This window comes from Pristiophorus japonicus, chromosome 16 (assembly GCF_044704955.1).
Source record: "Pristiophorus japonicus isolate sPriJap1 chromosome 16, sPriJap1.hap1, whole genome shotgun sequence".
NCBI classification, from domain to species: domain Eukaryota; kingdom Metazoa; phylum Chordata; class Chondrichthyes; family Pristiophoridae; genus Pristiophorus; species Pristiophorus japonicus.
In genome coordinates, this window is record NC_091992.1 from 124462209 (window position 1) to 124488819 (window position 26611).

A 26611-nucleotide genomic window follows, 5' to 3' on the forward strand; every position below is an offset into this window, starting at 1 on the left:
AAATTCTGTTCCAAAGTAGAACTGTTCTACCTGACTAGAACTGCAGAAAAAAAAATGTGGAGAATTGCGAATTCTAAGATAGTCCGTTCTCCACCAGTTGCTCCTAAAAAATCAGGCGCAAATCATGTGGAAACTTGGGCCCCATGTGTGTACAGTATTTGAGTTCCTAGCCATGCCCTTAATAGCTTCTGTTTAGGATAACATTCCCTGCGGTTTTAGTTTTCACCAATCAGGATGGAATTAGTCTGGTCTCTAGCCAATTGCTCAGAAATTGACAAAACATTTATAGCTTTTGTCGTAGCTCCGAACCACCTCACAATCACAAGGTAACTTGATGTAGTTTCCAGTTTTAAACCGTAGATCCAATAGGCAAGTACTTGTAACCTTAATGTGCAAAACCTCTAGGAAACTTTGCAATCAGATTTCTTGCATGAAACTCTCTTTGCTGGGGTTTGCTGTGAGTGTAATCACTGTGATTTGAGATGGAGTGGCAGGGTAACAGAAACTTTCTCTTGGAGAAGAGAAATTAGAGCCAAACACAAGTGGAACTGTGGTTGCATACTGTTACTGGCAAAGGCCTGGGAGAGGTTACCTACCCACCCACTGTCATGGAATAGTGCAGTGTGTGCAGGAACGAATACAAAAATAATAGCTATCATGGTATTTATGTTTGACCTGGATTGTAGAAGTCAATAAAGTTTTAATTGACCTAACTGCATATTTAATTTGAGTCCAATTCGTATAATTCATTTACCTTCAACAACATTAACCATTATATCTTTCAAGTTTTGTAAAGCTTAGAATTTGCAGGGTTTGGGTTTAAATTGTCCCCTTGTGTTTTTAACCGCACGTGCTTCTGAGTATCAGAGATAAGATTTTGGCTTCCAGATTGAAATGTGATTGGAATTTTTGATTTTCAGTTTTTTTAACCATTGCATTTTTGGACACACACTTTTCTAAAATCATCCAATTGCTGTCTCTTTCCAATGCTCGATCTATTCAGATGCTTTAAGAGAAGCTTAATGGATAAATCCTGAAGCTATTGAAGTATGTTTATGAAAATGTAAAAGCTCTTCTACTTTTAAAGAGGGATGACAGTACAGTTTTCTGAAATTTGGCCATCTGTAAAGTTAGGATTTGGGCTGAATATAATGCAAAAATGCACTATATTCCAGATTAGATTTTGTACAATGTTACAAAAATAGGCCGTTTTTCCAAGTAAAAAAAAAAATAGTTTCATGTTGCCTTTTTGGTAATGGTAAAGAAGAGTTCTGATTAACTGAGAACTATTGTAAAATGTCCAATAAACTGGGGTAATCTTGTGAGGTGCTGTGAGGTTATGCTAATAGTGTAGTAACTGAATAACACTCTGACTGCTTTATTTGGTTTAATGGCAGTACATACAGTAGTGTACGTTTGGGTTTCAGTATTCTGTCTTGTGTAATATTTAAATTATCTCGGGTATAAAGCCACAACAAAGTCCCCAAATCATAAGTTAACTTTCATATTTCAAAGGATGATGATGAGTCACAACAGCTGACCTGATTTTTAAAGTCCAGAACCGGTGCATTTTTTTAAAATGTAGTTGCATTTGGATCAATGTGACTTTGCATTCCTTTTTCTCGACCCCACTTTAGTCTCTAAAATGTAGGAAATACACATGCTGGCTTTGTCTCACTCTTGACTTGTCATGGCACACGCTCATTATCTTCACTCTTTTTCTGCAGCTACTTAGCTTACACAGATGTTGAGCAGAAAATTTCCTGGAGGCGATCTGGATGTGTTTTAATGTTGCAAACACTAAAGTGATGAGACTTCTTGCTAGTCCACTGTCCAATCTTTCTCCACACCACATAATTCTCTCCTTCTCACCATGAGCTTGTATTTCTGTTTTTTTTATTGCGATGGCAAATTGGACACTTTCTACTTGGCTTTTTTTAACATGACAAGGCAAATTAGTAGTTGAACTCTGCACAAGCATAAATCAGACAGAGTACGGTTTCTTCTCTGCTCCATCACTATTGGGTCTTAGGATAGTTCTATCAACAATGCTTGTACCTCATTAACGTTTAATCAGCTGCAGATGTGGAACACCCGCAGAGATGGTCGCACAACCAAAATTGACCCACTGACCCTAGAAGTCAATTAAGTGAAGGATTCAGTCAGTTAAGGAACGTTTCTATGGCTAATCTCATGAACAAGTCTTTGAGATAGCATTTTCAATCATTAAAACTTGCTGACATGTGCGAGTTTTAATTGAAATGCTAACCTGATGAAGAAAGATTGATTGACCAAGCTGTTCCGCAGCGATGCTTTGGTCATAGATTAAGATAATTAAATGGGAGGCTTTTTTACTTCTGTTTTTAATGATGATTTTGAGTGTTTGAAGGCTAGCATTTTGTTTTACAATCTTTGGAGACAGGTGAAAAACATTTAGCAAGTTGAAACATGGAGTAGAATAAACCAATAGATCACACACAAGTATAAGGAGGTTGAAGTTTAAGAACATAAGAAATAGGAGCAGGAGTAGGCCATTTGGCCCCTCGAGCCTGCTCCGCCATTCAATAAGATCATGGCTGATCTGATCATGGACTCGGCTCCACTTCCCTGCCCGCTCCCCATAACCCTTTATTCCCTTATCACTCAAAAATCTGTCTATCTCCGCCTTAAATATATTCAATGACCCAGCCTTCACAGCTCTCTGGGGCAAAGATTTACAACCCCGAGAGAAGAAATTTCTCCTCAACTCAGTTTTAAATGGGCGGCCCCTTATTCTAAGACGATGTCCCCTATGAGTGGAAATATCTTCTCTGCATCCACCTTGTCGAGCCCCCTCATTATCTTAGTTTCAATAAGATCACCTCTCATTCTTCTGAACTCCAATGTGTATAGGCTCAACGTATCCTCATAGGTCAACCCCCTCATCTCGGGAATCAACCTAGTGAATCTTCTCTGAACATCCTCCAATGCAAGTATATGCTTCCTTAAATACAGAGACCAAAACTGTATGCAGTACTTCAGGTGTAGCCTCACCAATACTCTGCACAGTTGTAGCAGGATTTCTCTGCTTTTATACTCTATCCCCCTTGAAATAAAGACCAACATTCCATTTGCCTTCCTGATTACTTGCTGTACCTGCATACAAACTTTTTGTGTTTCATGCCCAAGGACCCCCAGGTCTCTCTGTACTGCAGCACTTTGTAATTTTTCTCCATTTAAATTATAATTTGCTTCTCTCTCATTTCTGCCAAATTGCATAACCTCACATTTTCTCACATTATACTCCATCTGCCATATTTTTGCCCACTCACTTAGCCTGTCTATATCCCTTTGCAGATTTTTTGTGTCGTCCTCACAATTTGCTTTCCCATCCATCTTTGTATCATCAGCAGACTTGACTACATTATACTCGATCCCTTCATCCAAGTCATTAAATAAATTGTAAATAGTTGAGGACCCAGCACCGATCCCTGTGGCACCCCACTAGTCACTGTTTGCCAACCGGAAAATTACCCGTTTATCCCGACTCTCTGTTTTCTGTGAGTTAGCCGATCCTCTATCCATGCTAATATATTACCCCCAACCCCATGAGCTTTTATCTTATGTGGCACCATAGCGAATGCCTTCGGGAAATCCAAATACACTACATCGACTGGTTCCCCCTTATCCACTCTCCTCGCTACATCCTCAAAGAGCTCCGGCAAATTTGTCAAACATGATTTCCCTTTCCTAAAACCATGCTGACTCTGCCTGATTGAATCATGCTTTTCCAAATGTCCCGCTACTGCTTCCTTAATAATGGACTCCAGCATTTTCCCAACAACAGATGTTAGGCTAACAGGTCTATAGTTTCCTGCTTTTTGTCTGCCTCCTTTTATAAATGGGGTCGTTACATTTGCGGTTTTCCAATCTGCTGGGACCGTCCCAGAATGCAGGGAATTTTTGTAGATTACAACCAATGCATCCACTATTTCTGCAGCCACTTTTCAAGATCCTAGAATGTAAAGCATCGGGTGCAGGAGACTTGTCTGCCTTTAGTCCCAATATTTTACCTAGTACTACTTCATTAGTGATAATGTCACTAAGAAATATAATTAAAGTGTAAGTACCTGTAAGGTATTTGCTGAAAGTCAAAAGAATAGTCCTGCTACAGAAAACTCGCCAAAACTATACTTTGGAGCTGGAACCAACTGCTGCAAGGGAGATAGCAGGTAAACTGCTACCCGATCAGAAGTTGTATGTATTTTTCGGATCCAAATTACAGACTTCGCTACAAAAGTTGTAAAAGGTTGCCGTTGCCAAGCATATAATGCCCATCATCATCATCATCATAGGCAGTCCCTCAAGGTAGAGGATGACTTGCATTCACACTAAAAATGAGTACTTGGGTGACTGACGAACTCATTTTAACCGGTGGAAGATGCCTGCGCGTGAATTCTTTTAATGTGGGGTGGCCGTTGCACACCAGCCAGCACACGGGCTTGACGGAGCATCATCGCATAATAATAGCAGTCAATTTCAGATTGAACCCGATTTATGTTATAATTCTGAAACTGTCATTGGACTGATTGCGATGATTGCATTAACAACTGTATTATCCTCACCCATACAGACATAGAGAAATAAATAAGTTGTTAGCAATGTACAGAATTGTATTCTGTCCCCGCTTGATGTTTTGGAGGTAATCCCAGTGAAATGCTATTCAACTAGTGTTATATGAATGGCTAAACTGTGGTTGGTATTGTTTGACTTTTTAGTTCTCCACGTCAAAACATAACCATTAGTGTCTGTGTAGCAAGTTTTTAAGATTGTGCTCGCATCCTATTGTCAAATGGCAGGAATACAGGTGCAGCGTCGAGAATCCGGACTCCAGACCGATTGGTGGCAGGGTTGTCCGGAATCTGTAAAATGTTCCGGAATCCAAACCCGCTGATCCTGCCGAGCTTGGGGCCCCACCGTTGCCCGACCTCTCGTCTCGCCGCCACTGCCCTTACCTCGGAATCTTGTCGCCGGCCGACCCGAACACATCCTCAGCGGGGCATCGTCTGAACACCACCTCCATGGGGCCAGCCGGCCCGAACACCCCCGTGAACAGCTCCTCCACCCCCCCCCCCCCCTCCCCACGAATACCTCCTCTGCAGCGGCCCCCCCCCCCCCCACAGCTCCTCCGTGGCGGGGGCCCACGCCAAGCAGCTCCATGGCGGACCAACTGGTTCACTAATATCCTTTAGGAAAGGAAACCTGACGTTCTTACCTGGTCTGGCCTATATATGACTCTAGTCCCACACCATCGTGGTTGACTGTTAGTCGGATCAAAATTGCTACAAAGAATAACTCCACATGGACTGCAGTGGTTCAAGAAAAAGGTCCACCACTGAAACTGAAGCAAGTTTGCTATAAAGCTAAAATAGATGAGAAGCATAAGTTTCCTTCCAATATCTAATTGTTCTATTTTTTCCTTTTGTAACAGAACTATACCCAGTATATTCCTCTTTCCATTTATGACCTTCAGACTTGGATGGGCAGCCCTTCTATATTTGTGTATGACTGCTCAAATGCTGGTATCATAGTGAAGTCATTTAAGCAGTTTGCATTACAGAGGGAACAGGAATTGGAGGTATGTATGCTCTTAATGTTCACTGCCCTTCACCAAAAATGAAATGTATTTATTGTACTGCAAAAATGATGGGTTTTAATTTCAAATGTATTAAAAGAAAATTGCAATATGTGTAATTGGGCTTAATTCTCACCCATGTGCTATTATTTTTTATTATAGTACTCTCACCGAGAATAAACTGTGAGTTCAATGCAATTCTCTTGTTAGGTCATAAACTACAGGTGGCTCTTGCTGGATCGTTGAGGATCTTTAAAGTCGATTTTAATTTCCGACTTTGAATTGCATTTGTTCCACATCAAAAACAGAGAAAATCAGGGGTAGAATTAGAGCCCAGAAACCAGGGTAAATTCAAAGACAATCAGTAAAAATCATTTTTTATTTTGAGCATTGCTAAACCCCCAAATGAAAACAAGCAAGAGGCTAAGGTACAATTAATCTAAATGACAGCCAACAATTATTTACACAACTCACAAAAACACATTTATTGGCCTCCATGGCAATTCCAAACAGAATCTCAAAATCCTGTCAAACTATTTTACATTTATAGTATCCGTGAATGGGATTAGAATGATGTACAAGACTCTGGAGGCAGTGGTATTACATGATCAAAGCACCCTATGGTAACAACAGTGTAATATATGGTAGCAATTTTATGCCTCCTTTTATACAGAAAACAGTATTTGTGAGTCATTCCACTCTACATTTCAGCTTTTATTGTGAACTTTGGGTCTTTGATTAAAACGAATTTTCAACATTGATTTTCCATATCCTTATGCTAATATCCACTCGCTTCAATGCAGCCTTAGCATTCTATCCGTTAACATTTTTTTGGAGGGGGGGAATGGTTTATCCAGTCTATAAATCCTCCTGCTTTTTGAAGAAGCTTGAATTCCTTACTGTTGGAGTAGTATATATGTCAAACAAAGGGAAGCTGCACTGTTTAATCTGATTTCTGCTCCCAGGTTTCTTCTACATTAATTGAAGATTCCTGTATTGGATATGGAAGACTAACAGGGGTTTCTAGAAACCTTCCATTCTTAGCCATACTGAATTTTTATCCAATTTTTGTAGTATATCAAATACCTTACAGGGTTTTGAAGTCAGTGTGATAGAGGATTTTGATGGATTAAATGGACTGAAATCTAACAAATCCCCTTGGCAAGATGGTTTAGAGAGTAGGGACAAAGTGTATAAGTGGTGACCGTCATGGAGTTGTTGAATGTAGAGAAGATCCCACTTGACTGGATGTAGTTCACCTAGATTTTCATAAAGGCGTCAATAAAGTTCCACATGAAAGACAACTACACAAACTTAATGCATTGGATAAGGAATTATAACTGTTATGTTTTCTCTCTTTTATGTCTTTCCCAAAAAGGGGATATTTTTCCATTTCTGGTATCTTGCAGTTTGGGTAGAGTTGGAATGCATTAAATCGAAAGGGAGCAGATGATGATAAAAAGCCCCTAGAGATGTAATAAGACAAAAATTGGCTCAGCCAATGGAGAATATATTAGAAGAGGTGTTTGAAAGCTTGGTCAGAGGTGAGCTTTAAGTTGGACCCGAGAAGAAGTAAGGGAGGTGGAGTGTTGTAGGAGTTAAGGAAGGGAATTCCAGAGTGCGGGGCCCAGACAGCTCTAGGCATGGCCACCATGGTGTGGCAAAGGACGATGGGATGCACATAACAATTTGCATTTATATAGTGCCTTTAACATAGTAAAACATGTGTTTCACAGGAGTGTTATCAGACAAAATTTGACACCGGGCCACATAGTGATATTGGGATAGGTGACCAAAAGCTTGATCAAAGAAGTAGGTGTTAAGGAGCGAATTAAAGGATCAGAGAGGGGTAGAGAAGGAAAGAGGTTTAGGGAGAGAAGTCCAGAATCTCTGGCTTGGTGGGGCATTGGAAATCAGGGATGTGCAAGAGGCCAGCATTGGTGGAATCCAAAGATCTTGGAGGTCACGGACTTGGGGTGTGGTGAGGCCATGGAGGGATTTGAATATAAGGATGAGAATTTTTAAATCGAAGTGTTGCTGGACCAGGAGCCAATGTCGGTCAGCGAGTAAGGGTAATGGCTGAACTGAATTTAGTGCAAGTTAGGATAAGGCCAGAAGAGTTTTGTATGAGCTGAAGTTTACCACGGGTGGATGAATGAGTCAGCAGTAGTTGGGCGGAGACGGGTGATGTTGCGGAGGTCATCAAGTGCACGCGTGGAAGCTGACCCCATGTCTGCAGATGCTGCTGCTAATAGGCGATCTGCAGATGAAAAAAGGCGGAGGCCAAGGATATTGGTCGTGGTGGTTGTCCAGAGGTTGTGGTGCCTGAATGAGAAGAGAAATTGTTGCAGGAGATGTTCTAGTTACGATTGGATAAGCAAGAGTGAAACCAAGTGAGGGCAATCCCACTGAGCCGGGCAAGCGCAGCAAAAGACATTGTAGTGGGATGGCATGGTCGACCGTGTCAAAGGAGAGTGCACACAGCGATACTACACCCTCATTTGTGACTATGGTTAGGGCTGTTGTGGCAGTGGCACTGACCTGATTGGGTAGGGAGTTACTGGAAAGGAGGGCCCAGATTTGGGAGGCGGCAACAAGTTCAAGAACTTTGGATATAACAGGGAAAGATGATGGGATCCTTTCAGCTAAAGATGGATGTTGCCTTTCACCGTTTCCTTTGTCTTCAGTTTTTTTGTTATGAGCAGTTGTTTGCTGGTTGTTTGCTTTGTTAAAATTTGACCACTTAGATACTGTGTCTCTCCTGATTAAAAGTTGGTTCTTCACTGTTTTGGAAATCTCTCAACTTTTTTATGGGAAGCAACACTCGTGTTAGTAGCTGCTGGTGAAGGGGAATAAGTCCTGATTTTAATAATGCTGATGCCTCTTGTGTCTTTAGTGTGCTGATTTACACCAGTTAATCAGAGTGTTGTAAAATACTCGAATGAGAGAAGGTGGAAGAACTTCATAGCTCTTTTTAAAAAATCTGTTGGAAAGGCACACAATATCCCCATATTTTTTATTTAAACAGTGAGTGCTCATGACATGACACGTGGGAGCTAATTATTGCTGATAGTCATTAACCCAAGGCGCTTCAGTGATTGTACAATTTCATTTTTGTTCATTTAGATGCTGTGGTTCAGCAACTTCTCCGATATCCAAGCCAATTCTCCCTCCCCCCCCCCCCCAGTGTGTTTGTTTATTGTTAGAGGTAAATATTTGTGGTGCTGGTAGGTTCCTCCTATTCAATGTGGAATTTTTGGAAAGTGGGATGGAAATCAGGAATTAAAACGTTGGCGCTATAGCATATGCCAGAAGATTTTATTATTTCCTTTTCATTTTGTTTTCTTTTGGTATTATCTATAACTGACATTGGAAGATATTTATTCATGTTTAATGGTTAAAAGCTTAAAAATCGACTAAACTAATTTTAACACACAAGGCTTAATCCAAAATCCTGTGATTTTCATGAGCGAAGCACTGATTTTGAATGTTACTGGAATTCTGCCGAGCTGCTAATTGGCCTCGGTGGAGTATGGTTTTGGTTACTGTATTGTAGAGAATCTGTTGGAATCTTGCTAAATTGACCACCTTGCTGCACTATTTGGATGGCTCCCCAATAATATGTGAAGAAAAACTAGTTTCAGTACATGCTGAAATATATTTTCTGAAGTGCATCAAATTTGAAATTGCCGTGCGACTGTTGTCAAAGGTCTTTGCAGAATTATTTAGTTGCTTCTCATCCTGAGTGGAGAGCAGTTAAATTTGAAGTATTAGATGAGTCATATAAAGTTGTGTAGGTGATTCATGTTTATTTATCATCCGTTTCATGTAAATGATATTGGTTATTGTGGAGGTAGAATGTTTTTGTTGTGTTCGCTAAATATTGTACTTTCTCAGCCATTCAAATGCACCTCGCGCCCTCTGATACAAAATGGCAGCTCTCTTTTGTACTCGGCAAAGAGGAGCGAGACAAACATTCTCCACATTATTGCACACATCCAGGCTATAGGGTTCTATGCTTTAACCTTAATGCGTGAAACAAAACGCCCACCTTCTCATGACATTAAGATAAAACCACTACAGTGATGACATTTTTCTGATGTTTATAATCTATGGACTGCCATCAAAATCTGCTCTAAGGAGTGATTTGATGGATGTTTTCATTTGTTCTGAGTGGGCGAGAGTTGCATTTAAATTGCAAAGCTCTAATTGTAGGCATTGGGTGGTTATTAATCGTATTCGGTCAACAGTGTCCTTTAATTCACTGCGCAGGATTAAAAATGTTCAGTTACCATAATATATTTGCACAAGTGAAAAACACGCCCAACTCAAAAGGTTTATACTTGTTTTAACTTCATGTCAAAATAATTAGATTTTGTGCATTTAACCGTTTATAAATTTGCAATGTACAATCTCGCATTAAGTCAGTTTTACTGTTATATAAACTGCAATGAGATTATTTAGTGATTGTGTCTTTTTTTTCTCCCTCCTGCTGGCTTTTTTTGCCAATTTTCTCTCCTTGTGCTGATGACATAAATTCCTTGCTGGAGTGCGATTTTATGGGCACTGACTGCCTCTGTTACCTTTTTCATGTGAACCCAATCTGAGTGTTGAGGCGTTATTTTGGTGTGAGGGGCATCACAGTTGAACTCAATCCTGTTCCCAACTCAGTGTTCACAGGCATGTCCAACAGGAATTGCTGTATAGTGTCAGGAGGAGGAACTCTGGTTGCAATCCACTCCTGAACCCAACAAGGCCATTTGTAGCAGCCATATCCCTGAGATCAGCTAACTTAGCACACCAGGAGTTAAATTTTGGACCTTCCTGGTCAAGGCCGTAGCCAGCTGAGCCACTGGGGGAGAATTAATGAGCTCATAATTTTTTTTTAAGGAGTTGTGCTGTGCTCTAGTGTGAAAATACCACAATAAAACTGAGGGAACCTCTCTGGTCATCTCGTTACAAATGAACATAGCCTTTACATGCTATTCACGTGTCAGCTGTGGCTCAGTGGTAGCACCCTTGCCTCTGAGTCAGAAGGTTGTGGGTTCAAGTCCCACTCCGGAGACGAGAGCACTAAAATCTCGGCCGATACTCCAGTACAGAATTGAGGGAACGCTGCACTGTCTGACGTGCCACCTTTCGGATGAGATAGTAAACCGAGGCCCCATCTGCCCCCTCAGGTGGACATTAAAATCCCATGCTACTATTTCAAAGAAGAACAGAGGAGTTACACCGTGTCTTGGCCAGTATTTATCCCTCAACCAACATCACTAAAAACAGATTATCTGGTCATTATCACATAGCTGTTTGTGGGAGCTTGCTGTGTGCAAATTTGTTGCTGTGTTTCCTACATTACAACAGTGACTACACTTCAATAGTTATTCATTGGCTGTAAAGCACTTGGGACCTCCTGAGGTTGTGAAAGGCACTATATAAATGCAAATTTGTCTGTCTTTCTTTAGTCAGTATTATTTTGATATGTATGTTGCAATTCAAATCTATTCTGCTCAGTGGATATATAGAGAACTAGTATTTGCCCTCAAACAAGAGCTGCAGTGGAAAGAATGGCATCCAATGATGAATATGCTGAGCATTGTTCAAACCTTCGGCTGACCTAGTTCCTTTGCATTTTTACAGTCTGTCAGATTTTAATTTCTTGTAACCCTCATGGAGTATCATTTTGTTAAAAATAGCGTTTAGGAACCAGATATGAAAATTGCTAGCTGAAGCTTCTATGAATCAAGGTGGTAATGTGTGCTAAATTGATCAGTGCTAGATACTTGTAAGGTTAACACCTTTTTTGCTATTTTGGAACTGCAGTTAACAGCACAGGGGCACTTCAAAGTTACAGATTATGACCTATGATCGTAATATTAAATTGGAGTGATTTTGCAATAGCTTTTTTCTTGAATCTCTGTTAAAAGATTGCTAAATCTATAAGGTGTCAGCTATGGCTCAGTGGTAGGTCTCCCGTCTGAGTCAGAAGGCTGTGTTTTCCAACCCCACTTCAGAGACATGAGCACAAATCTAGGCTGGCACTTCAGTGCAGTGCTGAGGGAGTGCTGCACTGTCTTTCGGATGAGACGTTAAACCAAGGCCCTGTCTGCGCACTCAGTTGGATGTAAAAGATCCGACGAAGGAGAGTTCTATCCGTGTGCTGGACAATATTTATCCCTCAACCAACTTCTAAAAACAGATTATCTGAATATTATCACATTGCTGTTTGCTGGTCCTTTTTATGCGCAGATTGGCTTCATAAATAAAAGACTTAGATTTATATAGCAACTTTCCCGACCACTGAATGTCTCAAAGCGCTTTACAGCCAATGAAGTCACTGCTGTAATGACGACACTGCACTGGAGTGTCAGCTTAGATTTTTTTTTGTGCTACAAGTTCCTGGAGTGGGACTTGAACCCATAACCTTCTGACTCAGAGACAAGAGTGCTACCTACTGAGCCACAGCTGACACCCACAACAGTAGCTTCAGTTCAAAAATACATCATTGGCTTTTCAAATCTATTCTGTTGAAAACTGGACAGTGGTTTGATTCAAATTGGAACACAATAACTCTTGGGGAAAGGTCTAGTAGTTTAGAGTTCAAGGTGTGAAGCTTAGTTAATAAGTTATCATGGCATTTCTTAAAACCTATTTACATGACATGCAGTCAAGATTCAGATTAAGTGTGAGCTAATTCTGCTACACAATTCTTATCTGGGACCCTGTGGAACAATGATAGATTCTCCTCCTGATGACCAATGGGATGGTCACTCTGACTATAATGTTATAGTTTCAATCCTGGGTTTGTGCTAAGATAGCTGATCTCTGAGAAAAAAAACATGAGGGATGTTGATTTGTAAGTGGATTAAAAAGATGGGGGAAATTAAGATACTTCAAGGACGAGTTTAGATGACCAAATGGCCATTTCTTGTATATGCTGAAATTTATGTAAGTCTGATGGTATTTTAAGAATTATTGTTTTTTCCATTCTGTCTAAAACCCAATATATAAAGGCTGCTTCTTTTGAAATATAGGTTGATCAATTCTATAATGAGCAATGATGCATGAATCATACTGTTACAGTAGTCTAGTATTAAACATCTGATCCCCCTGGAAAATAATGCATTTGATTGCTACTGCATTATGCCTTTGGTTAAACAAAAAGTACTCATGATTTCCTTTGAGAAGCAGTATCCAGCTGAAGCAATGCATATTTCATAGTCTTAGAGAATACTTTTCTATAAATAAAATGCACGAATGCTGGATTCTGCTGCGAAGCATGAAACTTCTGCTAGCTTCCACAATCGACTGAAGCTAAAGAGCCGTACTTCAGCTATGTGCAGAGCAGCCTGGTAAGCCCAATTAAGTGAATTTATTTCCTCCTCATTATTATTTGCTTTGCATAGGAAATATCAACTTATTTGCTTTGGGCATAGAGTGCACAGTGGGATTCCATGGCCCAGTGACAGCAGAAGACACTGATTGAAATTAAAACAGTAAACAAACTTGGCCTCGGGGAGATGTATGGAGGGTGCTGTTCGGCCCATCACCTGTGTTTTAGGTGATTATTCAGTGCAAGAAAATCTGGTAATCAAAGAAGTAGGTAGAGTATATTACAATATCATGCTTATTTTACAATAAGTTCCCCTGCAGTGTCTTCCTTTGTAATTTACAGATTAATTTTTTGATCTACATTCAAAATGCAGTAGCTTCTTTAATATATTGATCAGCTAATGTAGATGGTGGCAGTTCCAGTTGCTGTAAAAAGAAAACATTGCATTTATATAGCACTGTTCACATCCACCAGACGACCCAAAGCACTTGACAGCCAATGCAGTACATTTTTTTTTTGAAGTGTAATCGTCGTAATGTAGCAAACTCGGCAGCCAATATGTGCACATCAAGCTCCCACAAACAGCAATGTGTTAATGACCAGATAATCTATTTTTGTTATGTTAATTGAGGGATAAATATCTGCTGGGACACCCGGGATAACTCCCCTGCTCTTCTTCGAAATAGTGCCATGGGATCTTTTCCTCCACCTGAGAAAGCAGACGGGGCCTCGGTTTAATGCTTAATGCGAAAGACGGCACCTCCGACAGTGTAGAATTCCCTCAGCATTGCACTGGCAATGTCAGCCTAGATTTTGATGCTCAAGTCCCTGGAGTGGGTCTTGAACCCATAATCTTCTGACTCAGAGGCGAGAGTGCTACCAGCTGACACTGTAACGAGAATGCAATGTTTATATTGCTGGCCTGTCCTGGAACAATCCAAAGATTGCACAGTGATTTACTTTAGTCACAGTTTATTACTTGCTGGCCATCATACCTTTAACGCTCTGGAAAAGCTATGTAGAGACCAACAGCTGCAAAATGCCAAGATGTTCAGTCCACCAATGGGTAGAAAACATGAGCACATCAGTAAGGTGTCAGCTGTGGCTCTGAGTCAGAAGGTTGTGGGTTCACTCCAGGGACTTGAGCACATAATCTTGGTAGCACTTTTGCGCAGTACTGAAGGATAAGCTGTTAAACTGAGGCCCCGACTGCCCCCTCGGGGATGTAAAACAACCCACAGCACTATTCAGAGAAGAACAGGGGCGTTCTCCCTATGTCCGGGCCAAAATGTATCCCTCGAACTACACCAAAAATCTGATCTGGTTATTTATATCATTGCTGTTTGTGGGATCTTGCTGTGTGCAAATTAGCTTCCACATTTCCAACATTACAACAGTGACCACACTTTTTTTAAAAAAAACTTAATTGGCTGTAAAGAGTTTTGAGATGTCCCGAGGTCAAGAAAGGCACCATATAAAATGACTGTCTTTTTTGAAGTCCAGTTTCATTTAACTAGCCATTTGGGATGTTGCTAGCCCCAGAGGCGTTAGTGGATAAAGCTCCCTTTGGGTGATGTCCAGAGCTTCCTGAGGCAGCAGTACCACATTATTGCTGATGGTGCTGCCTTTGGTTGGCACACTCACAGTGCAAATATGCCACAAGTTATTGCATCCGAGGTTGCAAAAAATGTCTTATTGCCAATTGTAACAATGAGTAATCCCTATCCAAAGGATGACTGTGACATGGCTTTTTTACCTTGCCATATGGGTTGAGAATGTCAACTGCAGGCAGATCCTTCCCACTCTAAAGGTGGCTTTTTTGAGACCTTTTTGTTGAGCCTGAATTTGAAAAAATGTGAGTAGGTTGTGAAGTTGTTCTGAAAAAGGGAGCTTACGGCCAGGAGGAATGACAAAGGTATTACTTTTTATTCTCAGGAAATGTTGATCAGTAAATGTGCGAACAGTCCATAGGGCAGACTATATTGAGTCTAGTACCTGAGCTGCAAATATTCAAACTTTTTTGTATCTATACAAACCTATCATAAGCACAGGGGCATTGTCTCCAGAAAAATGTTTGAGGAGCAATCCGAAGACCCTCATTAGTCTCATTTAACTAATGCAAAGATGCGTTGCATTTCAGTGGGAAATTTTTTTCCCTTTAAAATCAAGTTACGGATTGCACCTAACCAGTCCGGGATGCTTTAATCTGGAAACATCCCTGGTCCGGCATCAGTCCTGGCATCCATTGGAAAAAAAAAATTGTGGCTCCACGTGTTAAATGAACGTGTGATGAATTTGGGATGACAAATCTTGACAGCCTTGCCCTGGCCAGCTGGAGATTTTACGCACTGGCTGGTGCTGTGGTTTGGCACGTGCTCCTTGCTGCTGAGGTCGTCTCTCCTTGCCTGATTGGCGGCGGGCACACATGCTCTGAAGGCTGCGGCGCCGAGCTGAGCCGACATTTTCCTCGGGAGGGGGGGCGGGGGGTGCGGGATGCGGGGATTGTTTGTGTGTGTGTGTGTGTGTGTGTGTGTGTGTCTCGGTGCGAGAGGGCTGTCAGTTCCACCAGTCAGGCTCTGCTCATGGACTGGCGCCGGGAGTAGGATCGTGGGTGAGGATCGGCATCTCTCCATGACGTTATCCTCCATTTTTTCACTGATCTCTAGATTTCTTTTGTGTATGTATGTTTTTTTGATGTTCATTGTGGTAAGTGGGCCAGACATGGGAAGGGCATGCGGCTAACTGAGGTGCCGAAGCTGGGGCCTGAGGATTTAAAAAACGGAGTGATTCTGGACGACTAAATGCTACGCAGTGCCAGCAACGTTGACACCAGTTGACCACCTGTGGTTCGGAAAATTCTCTGGTCGGGTCCCAAGAGTGCCGGACCAGAGAGGTCCAACTGTATTTGGTTGCACACATTTAATTTGTTGTGCAATTTCCATAGTTTGTCCTCCAAAAGTATGAAAAGGTTTGAGGTATGTTGAATAGCAATTATCACAGTGACCCTCTGCTCATCTTTTGCCTTCACTCTCTCCTGTGGCTAGCCCTACTACTGCTGCCTCTTGTTAAAAAAGTTATTCTCTTTGTCTCATCTCTTCTTGAGATTAAAAAAAACTCTGAAAAAAATTTGCAAGTACGTATGTACATGATTACATTGTCCTGGGATCTGTTCTGTTTTGCAGCTACAATTCGGCTAGTTAGGAGCTGTGATGCACTAAGTATTGCTTCAAATTTGTAATGAGTGCACTGATTAATTGATAAATAAGCCTTAGGATGTTGAATGATCAATGTAGGAATGCAACAGCTGGGTGTTGTGTCCTCTGTGCATGCAGCAGAGCAGATTAGAAAGTAGGGCAGAGGGCCACTTTTTACTGAATCATTTATGTGAAGTTCAAAAAAGCCGTCAAGGAAAACAAGCTGTCGTGCTCAAAATCTCAGATCAGATTGCTTGCTTACTTCTGTTTTATGCTAACTTATGGGATTTCAACAAGTGCTGATGTCACAATATTATCATACACTGACCTCAGCGGCTCCCTAAACACCATGGAGCTGGCAAAAACGAGACCACCAGAGAGCAGTTTCTTCACTGTCTCGTTCTGTTCCAGCAGTAGTATAATTGCAAGGAGGTTTCACAACATGAATGAGACTGAACTGCAGTACATAAGAACAGAAGAAATAGGAATAGGAGTAGGCCGTACTGCCCCTCGAGCCTGCTCCACCATTCAATAAGATCATGGCTGATCTGATCATTGACTCAGCTCCACTTCCCCGCCCGTTCCCCTTATCCCCTTATCGTTCAAGAAACCGTCTATTTCCGTCTTAAATTTATTCAATGTCCCAGCTTCCACAGCACTCTGAGGCAGCGAATTCCACAGATTTACAACCTTCAGAGAATAAATTTCTCCTCATTTTTGTTTTAAATGGGCGGCCCCTTATTCTAAGATCATGCCCTCTCGTTCTAGTTTCCCCCATCAGTGGAAACATCCTCTCTGCATCCACCTTGTCAAGCCCCCTCATAATCTTGTACGTTTCGATAAGATCACCTCTCCTGATTTCCAATGAGTAGAGGCTCAATCTACTCAATCTTTCCTTATAAGTCAACCCCCTCATCCCCGGAATAAACCTAGTGAACCTTCTCTAAACTGCCTCCAAAGCAAGTATATCCTTTCATAAATATGGAAACCAAAACTGCACGCAGTATTCCAGGTGTGGCCTCACCAGTACTTTATATAGCTGTGTAGCAAGACTTCCCTGCTTTTGTACTCCATCCCCTTTGCAGTAAAGGCCAAGATCCCATTGGCCTTCCTGATCACCTGCTGTACCTGCATACTATCCTTTTGTGTTTCAGGCACAAGTGTCCCCAGGTCCCGCTGTACTGCGGCACTTTGCAATCTTTAAATAATAACTTGCTCTTTGATTTTTTTTCTGCCAAAGTGCATGACCTCATACTTTCCAACATTATACGCTATCTGCCAACTTTTTGCCCACTCACTTAGCCTGTCTATGTCCTTTTGCAGATTTTGTGTGTCCTCCTCACACATTGCTTTTCCTCTCATCTTTGTATCGTCAGCAAACTTGGCTACATTACACTCAATCCCTTCTTCCAAGTCATTAATATAGATTGTAAATAGTTGGGGTCCCAGCACTGATCCCTGCGGGCTGCCAACCTGAGAATGAACTTTTATCTTGTGCAGTAACATTTTATGTGGCACCTTGTCAAATGCCACTGGTTCCCCTTTATCCACCCTGTTCGTTACATCCTCAAAGAACTCCAGCAAATTTGTTAAACATGACTTCCCCTTCATAAATCCATGCTGACTCTGCCTGACCAAATTTTGCTTTTCCAAATGTCCGGCTACTGCTTCTTTAATAATGGACTCCAAGCTTTTCCCAACCACAGATGTTAGGCTAACTGGTCTATAGTTTCCTGCTTTTTGTCTGCCTCCTTTTTTAAATAGGGGCGTTACATTTGCAGTTTCCCAATCTGCTGGGACCTCCCCAGAATCCAGGGAATTTTGGTAAATTACAACCAATGCATCCACAATCCGTGCCGCTAGTTCTCTTAAGATCCTAGGGTGCAAGCCATCAGGTCCAAGGGATTTATCTGCCTTTAGTCCCATTATCTTACTGGGTACCACCTCCTTAGTGATTGTGTTAAGTTCCTCCCCCCCCCCCCCACCCCTATAGCCCCTCGACTATCCACTGTCAGAATATTGTTAGTGTTCTCAACCGTAAAGACTGATAACAAAATATTTGTCAGAGTTTCTTCCATCTCCATGTTCCCCATTACTAATTCCCCGGTCTCGTCCTCTAAGGAACCAACATTTACTTTAGCCATCCTTTTCCTTAGCTTTAGAAACTCTTGTAATCTGTTTTTATATTTTGCGCTAGTTTACTTTCATAGTCTATCTTTCCTTTCTTAATCATTTTTTTAGTCGTTCTTTGCTGGCTTCCCAGTCTTCTGTCCTCCCACTAGTTTCCCAATCTTCTGTCCTCCCACTAGTTTTGATCACTTTGTATGCCCTTGTTTTTAATTGGATACCGTTCTTTATTTCTTTAGTTAGTTACGGATGGCTGTCTTTTCTCTTACACCCTTTCCTCCTCACTGGAATATATTCTTGAGAGTTGTGAAGTATCTCCTTAAATGTACACCACTGTTCATCAACTGTCCTACACTTTAACCTATTTTCCCAGTCCACTTTACTCAACTCTGCCCTCATACCCTCATACCTTCATAGTCTCCTTTATTTAAGCTTAGTGCTGCTTACAGAAGAGGCTCTTGAAAAGAACTGAGAGTCTAAAATCCCACATCTCCTATGTTGTAAGGGTGATGAAGCACTTGCATGTGTGCAGTATTGATTTGCAATTCTGTCAGTAGAAATGCGTACAGCCATCAGCTTGTTAAATCTGCTGATGTAGATTTTGGACCATAAACACTAGCTCATAAGTTTGTTTTGCGTAACCATAACTGAGTTATTTAGTGCTATTAATAAGGTGGAAATCGCAGATTTTCTTGAGGCTTTTTGTATCTTTTCAATCGAGTTTTGTTTGCAATGTCCTCGCACATTGATTTACCTATTGTGGGCAGTCTACTTGTCTGGTGCTTTCTTTTCTGTACTTGTCTTGCAGGTGATGCCTCAATAAAGTATTGCATTATATACTTGAGTGCCATTGATACAATTGCTACCATTTAAAAGCAAATCAGTTGTGTGAATTAAATGTCTTCTTAAGAAATATGCTCCGTAAGTCAAATACAAGTGCATTTTTCAAACTAGCATCTCCTGATCTCGGCCCATGTGTGAACGTTAGGAAGGGCAGGATCAGACTTAGGTTTGATGTCACTCATGGCTGAGGAGCCTTTCAGGACTCGTCTAGCCTCACACATGGATGGGTACTTGGGTGAAGCACTGGAGTGTTCTTGACACCAGTGGAATCCTACCCTAGCAAGAGCCAACGTCTTCAGGAAAATGAAAAATAAATGAAGTCTTCAGACACTTAGCATTTTCAAAAGAAGTGCTCTCCAAATGCTAAACAAAGAACTGCATTACTATAGTATTCATCCCAAATATTTCTGACAACCTTACAGGTAGTGAAACTTTACTGTAATTAATGTGGACAAATGTATAGTCTTGTTACTTCCTGGTGGTGTTCTTAGCTGAACATGCATCACCTGAAAAAATGTGCCACCGTGAAAATGATTTCTTGCTACTTTAATATTAAATTGATCCAACGTTGAATATATTGTCTTTGAAAATGACAATTGTGATTACTATCTTCTGTGATTAGTGAGCCAGTAAACTGACATGATCCTTTGATAACTTAAAATCTTCAGTACCTCCAGTTGGTACCATGAATGCAAATTCTTACACTGAAGCCATCGAGCTCCAATTAATTATTTCTACAAGCCCATGAGTTTTGAATAATGGCCTTCATCTTTCAGGTTGCAGCTATCAATCCAAATCATCCACTTGCACAGATGCCTTTGCCACCATCAATGAAGAACTGTATCCAGCTGGCTGCCTGTGAGGCTACGGAACTTCTGCCCATGAACCCAGATTTACCAGCAGACCTTTTCACTTCATGCCTTACTACACCTATCAAAATAGCATTGCGCTGGTAAGTGTCGCTCTCCTTAATGCCATTTTGTATTCTGCACATTGGTTGCATATTGTTGGACCATTCGAATGGGAATGTAATTGTGAAGGATCAGGATATGCCAAAAATACTAAATATTTTGTTTGTTTTTACATCAATGGTATACATCAATGATTTAGATTTCAATGTAGGGGTCATGATTAAGAAGTTGCAGATGATACAAAAATTGGCCGTGTGGTTGATAGTGAGGAAGAAAGCTGTAGCCTACAGGAAGATATCCCTGGACTGGTCAGGTGGGCAGAAAAGTGGCAAATGGAATTCAATCTGGAGAAGTGTGAGGTTATGCATTTGGGGAGGGCTAACAAGGCAAGGGAATACACAATATATGATAGGATACTGAGAAGTGCAGGGGGACCTTGAAGTGCATGTCCACAGATCCCCGAAGGTAGCAGGACGGGCAGATAAAGTGGTTAAGAAGGCATACGGAATACTTTCCTTTATTAGCCAAGGAGGAGATTTAAGAGGATGTTGCCAGGACTGGAGAACTTTAGATATGAGGAAAGATTGAATAGGCTGGGGTTGTTTTCTTTGTAACAGAGGAAGCTGAGGGAAGACTGGATTAAGGTGTGCAAAGTTATGAGTGGCCTAGATAGAGTGGATAGGAAGGACCTATTTCCCTTAGCAGAGAGGTCAATAACCAGGGAGCATAGATTTAAAATAATTGGTAGAAGGATTAGAGGGGGGGGTGTCAACTTTTTTCACCCAGAGGGTGGTGGGGGTCTGGAACTCACTGCCTGAAAGAGTGGTAGAGGCAGAAACGCTCATCGCATTTAAAAAGTACTTGGAGATGCACTTGAAGTGCCGCAACCTGCAAGGCTACGGACCAGGAGCTGGAAAGTGGGATTAGGCTGGTTAGCTTTTTGTCGGCTGGCGCGGACACGATGGGCTGAAATGGCCTCCTTCTGTGTAGTAAATTTCTATGATTCTCTGAAATGAAGATGGAAGTGAGAATGTAGATGTGCTCGAGGAGGATGTGGAACAATTATTACAGATAACCGTGGTAAAGGAATCTGTTCTTAAAAAAATATATATATAATAATTAGCAAACCTAGAGACGGGTAGTCTACTAGGCCCGAATAGCATGCAACCTAGGCTGTTAGAAGAAGTTGGAGAGGAGATAACAGGCTCAGAAATTAAAATTGTGCCACGAGACTGGTGATGTGTAGCAGCTTTTGTTGAAAAAGGAAGACCAATTAGTCTAAATGTTAGTTGTGGGCAAGCTCTTAGAATCCATAATGACCATTTAGAAATGCATAGAATAATAAAGAACCACCTGCATGGACTGTTAAAGACAAGATTTGTTTGACAAATGCAAAAGATTTTTTTGAAGAAGTGACATACATAGAGGTTACAACAAGAGAAGCAGTCCATTCGGTCGAACCAGTCCATGTCGGCAAATAGTTCGAATCACATTTACCCCCCCTAATCCTGAATACCCATTTCCTTCATCCACCTATCTAATGTAATCGTGAATGTTGCCATAGTTTCTGCTTCAACCACTAATCCTGGAAGAGAATTCCACAGCCTCACAACTCTTGCTCTCGTTTCAAAATCTCTTGCGTTTTTTTCTTGTATCTATGGCCCCTCTTTCTAGACTCAACTATTGCTTTTATAATTTTAAACACATTTATCACATTGGCCTGTAATCTGCATTCTATCAAAAAATGCCCAATTTTTCCACATCAGTCTCCATTTGAATTTCTTTGTACCAGGCAGTATCCTAGCGAACCTACGTTGTACTTCCTAAAGACTCGATGGGACTGAATTCGCGATGGGTGGCTTCCCGCGGGCGGATGCCTCCGACCAGGAAGAAATCTACACACTTGTCTTCTGCCTCAGGATCCATGGAGACTTGCGGTCCTGGGCCTCTATGCGTAGGCCTGCGTAGAGGCCCACGTATCCCAGGGGTACATGTGGTTCACAAGCGCCCCTGGGATTGCGTGGGCTGGCCCAACGAATGAAAGAAGGGAATCCCCATTCATGCTTGTGGAATCCCCATAAGCATGAATGGGGATCACACAAAAAATACATTTAACATAACATAAATAAATAAACATTACATATTAAAATACAATATAATTAACCATTTAAAACAAAAACTTAATTTTTTGAAAAATAAATGTTAAAGTTTTAAAGGGGCTAAAAATAACTGTACCTTATTGTACATGTGTTTAAATGAATGAACATGTTTTTAAATGTTTTTTAAAACTCTTGGGCATAAGAATTTCGTGGGCATTCGTTGGGCAAATAGCCGAACTTTCTGCCCGCGGAGGCCCTCTTCCCAGGAATGTGTGCAATTTGTCAAGAGAATTCTTGATAGATTGCCAGTCCCGGGTTTTAGCGCATGTGCAGCGCATCCCGAAACCCAGAACCTACGCGGCCCCTATGGGTGCGTGCGCACCTCGTACGCGCACAAAACAGCCGCAAGTTAAGGCCCAAGCTCCTTCTATGCTGCTGAGCCGAATATTGCACGCAGTATTCTAACTGAGGTCTTAAGGTTTTATATCGGGTCATCATTGTCTATTGGCTTTTATAGTCTATACCTCATGATAAAATCTCGAGTCCCTTTAGCTTTTTTTTAAACAACCCTAGCAATCTGAAGCACTGTCCTGTGAATCTGTGTCCCCAAATTATTCTCCTCTTCCACAGCACTGAGCTTACTTTCATGCAGTGAATGCTGTTTTTTTTCACCAAAAATGTATCACTTCACACTTGCCTCATCTTATCAATATTCCTTTGCTGCTTCCTTTTGCTTTCTAAATAATTAACTATATCTCTTATTTTGGTATCATCTACAAATTTCAACTCCCCTCTAGACCTACATCCAAATCATTGATATATATCGACACTACTGCCTACTTCTAGCCACTCTTGGAAAAACTGCTGTTAACTCCTAGTTTACTCCCTACTAATCAATTTTTTAAATCCAATTTGCAATCCTCCGCCATTTCCATACCTCTTATCTTCTCTCATAATCTCCCATATAATATATTGTCAAAGGCTTTCTACAAATCCATGTACATTACATACACTGTATTTCACCCGTCTGCATGTCAGTTACCCCCCGCAATGAATTCTGAGGGTTGTCAAACACAATCGTACCTTTTGATATCTCTGCTGGATATTTCCAACTATTTTCTCTTCATCTAAATCTGAGCGGATAGATAAAGGGAATGCAGTACTTGTGGTGTGTATAGATTTTCAGAAGGTGTTCGATTAAAAGAAAACTTCAGGTGTATGGTATGAGGAAATGTAGCAGTATGGATAAAAAGCTGGTTGATGGACAGGAATCAGAGTTGGGGTAATTGGATGTCGCTTGGATTGGCGAATGGCTGGAAGCGGTGCACCCCAGGTATCTGTGCCGAATCGAATTTTCTCAGTATATAAAAATGATTAGGACTTGGGGACTTGGGCAGAGGGAGCACAATCTTGAAAATTTCTAAAGACAAATTTGAGTGTTTGGCAAGACTTCAGGGCAGGTTAGTAGGATGGGCAGACAAAGGTGAATGATGTAATAATGAACTAAAGCAAGATCAATGTCATTTTGAATTTTATAAATGAGGACATAAGCCCCAAAATTCCTGGTTTGTGGGAAAGCATAAGTTGGCAATTAAGTCTTTTGGGGAACCAGGATTTTCTGCTGGAGAAGCGGCCCGATGCAGATTCCGTTAAGTTTAAGTGTGTCCTGAAGAAGTGTCCATCTTCCCACTGGCAGCTACGTGCAAATGACTGAGTTAGGACGTGGTGATGTGACCCATCCAAGCTTTTATAACTCTTGCTTTTCTCATCTGCCCTTGAGAATGTGCACCACCGTTTAAAGGTGCAGTTAAGGTGGAAGTACTTGGTTAAAGGGACACTGCTAAACAGGTTGCTTGTGGAAACTTTTGGCTACATCTTGGGACTCACCAAGTATTCCAAAGAATATTGTAACTCTTACATTCTGAATTACCCCCCTGGAAATCATTCGACTTCAACACAATTACTGAGCTAGCATCAGAGGGCTTCCCAATGGGAATCCCACATGATGTGTTCTATATGCTGGAGGAAGAGGAGTAGCTGAAGATTGCAAGGGAAGCTAGATTAATCGGGTAGCACCAGTGGAGAACATTCCATCACTGCCCATCCTGTCTCGGGAGACTTGTCAGCTAACTTGCTGTGTACTCCTCGATAAGACAAGTCACTAGTGCTTTCTTTGCCAGCAGAGCTCAATTTTTACAATTTGACAGTGCTCCCACGCAGATAACTGAGTGGGCCATCAAATTCTTAGTAATTGCTGAATCTCCAGGGCTGTTGGTTGCATCCATATTGTGTGCTCCAATGGTATTTGTATGAACTGCAAATAGTTCCATTTCCAATGTGTACAGCTCATTTGCAATGACAGGTGCAGCTTCTTGCCCTGAATTCATAACGTGCTGGGAAGTTATGATGCTTTTACACTTCTTCACTCCAATGTCTCAGCTCTCTTTCAACAGCAAGCAAAGACCAGGATGGCTGGGTGATTCGGGATATCTCATCATCATCCTAGGCAGTCCCTCGAAATCGAGGAAGACTTGCTTCCACTCCTGAAGTGAATTCTTTGGTGGCTGTACAGTCCAATATGAGAGTCACAGAATCTGTCACAGGTGGGACAGATAGTCGTTGAGGGAAGGGGTGGGTGGGACAGGTTTGCCGCATGCTCTTTCCGCTGTCTGCGCTTGATTTCTGTATGCTCTCGGCGTTGAGATTCGAGGTGCTCAGCACCCTCTCGGATGCACTTCCTCCACTTCGGATGGTCTTGGGCCAGGGACCCCCAGGTGTCAGTGGGGATGTTGCACTTTATCAGGGAGGCTTTGAGGGTGTCCTTGTAGCGTTTCCGCTGCCCACCTTTGGCTCGTTTGTTGTGAAGGAGCTCCGAGTAGAGCACTGGCTTTTGGAGTCTCGTGTCTGGCATGTGAGCTATGTGGCCTGCCCAGCGGAGCTGATTAAGTGTGGTCAACGCTGGGGACGTTAGCCTGAATGAGGACGCTGATGTTGGTGCGCCTGTCCTCCCAGGGGATTTGTAGGATCCTGTGGAGACATCTATTACTCCCATGGCTCATGATCCCTCTTTAGAGTGCTGCAGATGACACTACACTGAAGCATGACAACAACAGCTTGTATTTATATAGCGCCTTTTAACGTAGTAAATGCCAGATGTTGACACATCCTCCTCCTGTGGCCTGGTATTCTCTGCCATTCTGTGCGATTTTCTTCTGTAGGACGAGTGCATAGTGTTCATTGGCTGCTGCAGTCTCCAGATCTTGCAGTCACAATCGTTCAGGATTTGTGCAAGGGATGGTACTAATGGTAGGTATCAGGGATCAAGGGCCTAGCATGTGGGACTCCCGTGTGCTAGCATGCATTACAAGATATGAGACACTCAACATAACTGCTGCCAAGAGAGTTTGTTTCTGAGACGCTAAAGGGCAATGCTTGACTATTCTAGGGAAAGACCACGTACTTCTTTGATTTAGTTATCTGTTTAGTTCATATGAAAATAGTTACCTTTGCTGGCCTAGTGAGGTCATTAAACTTTTTATGACGCTGCAAGGAAGTGCTCGGGGTTATGGAGGTCACACTGGCAGCCACGGCCATCTCCTTCCACATGGCCTGTGCTGCTGCATGCAATGGCCGTTTCTCTGGTACTCAACAATTGCTGCATCTCTTTCTCGAATTTTGGACAGCAGCACTTCCACATCAGCTTCAGAGAGTTTAAATACTCACTTGTTCCCTTCTTTAGCAACAGCCATTTCTGTCCCTCTTCCGAGATCCTGTTCAGCCCTTTAACTGTGTAGCATGCTTTACATATCAAAGTTGTCAGGGATTGAAAACTGGGGCTATTGAAAACTTGATAGAATTTTTTTTTTAATGGTGAGAGTTTTGATGGAGTGAACAGTAGATAGACTCTGCTCTGGTTGGGGAGTTAGTGATAAGGGGCCATCAAATTAAAATTGTCACTCGGTGAGTGAGGCGAGAGGTTGAGATACGTCTCTTTGCACAGAGTGTTGAAGTATGGAATACTTTGCCACAGGGAGTGGTTGAGGTAGGGACCATTTCACCGTTGAAGGGAAAGTTGCATGAATATTTAAAGCAAAAGATGATGTAGAGCTCTCGGGAGAGAGGAGGGTCAGTGCAATTATTTTTAGATTGCTCTAGTAAAGACTGGCACAAACACTTTGAAACGCATAACTGCCTTCTGTGCTGTAATTATCTATGCTTCCACACACAAAAAGTCAATGCTAGGAATTATTACAATAGTAAATCTGTTACAGATTACTATAGATCAAAGGTTCAAACTGCATTTTGATGGTATTGGATGCAGTCATTGTAAATCTCTTCCTTGAAGTTTGTACAGACATTCTAAAAAATTATTTACTGGCATTGGTGCAGGGCTAAGCAAACTGTCCATTTAACAACTTGGACAGAAGTTCCCCTCCACCTTCCGTTTCAATGACTGTAAAGGTTCTATGTGAAATGAGTTTGGACAGTCATCA

General features: G+C 41.7%; 1 protein-coding gene across 2 annotated transcripts in view; it reads left to right on the plus strand.

Moving 5' to 3' along the window:
* The window catches only part of rptor (regulatory associated protein of MTOR, complex 1), a 505194-nt gene that overhangs the window by 154462 nt on the left and 324121 nt on the right, over nt 1-26611 (plus strand). For both annotated transcript variants that reach the window (XM_070857808.1, XM_070857809.1), the window contains exons 5-6: nt 5471-5617; nt 19885-20060. In XM_070857808.1, coding sequence (XP_070713909.1) covers nt 5471-5617; nt 19885-20060 — 323 coding nt within the window. The remainder of the gene's footprint in view (nt 1-5470; nt 5618-19884; nt 20061-26611) is intronic.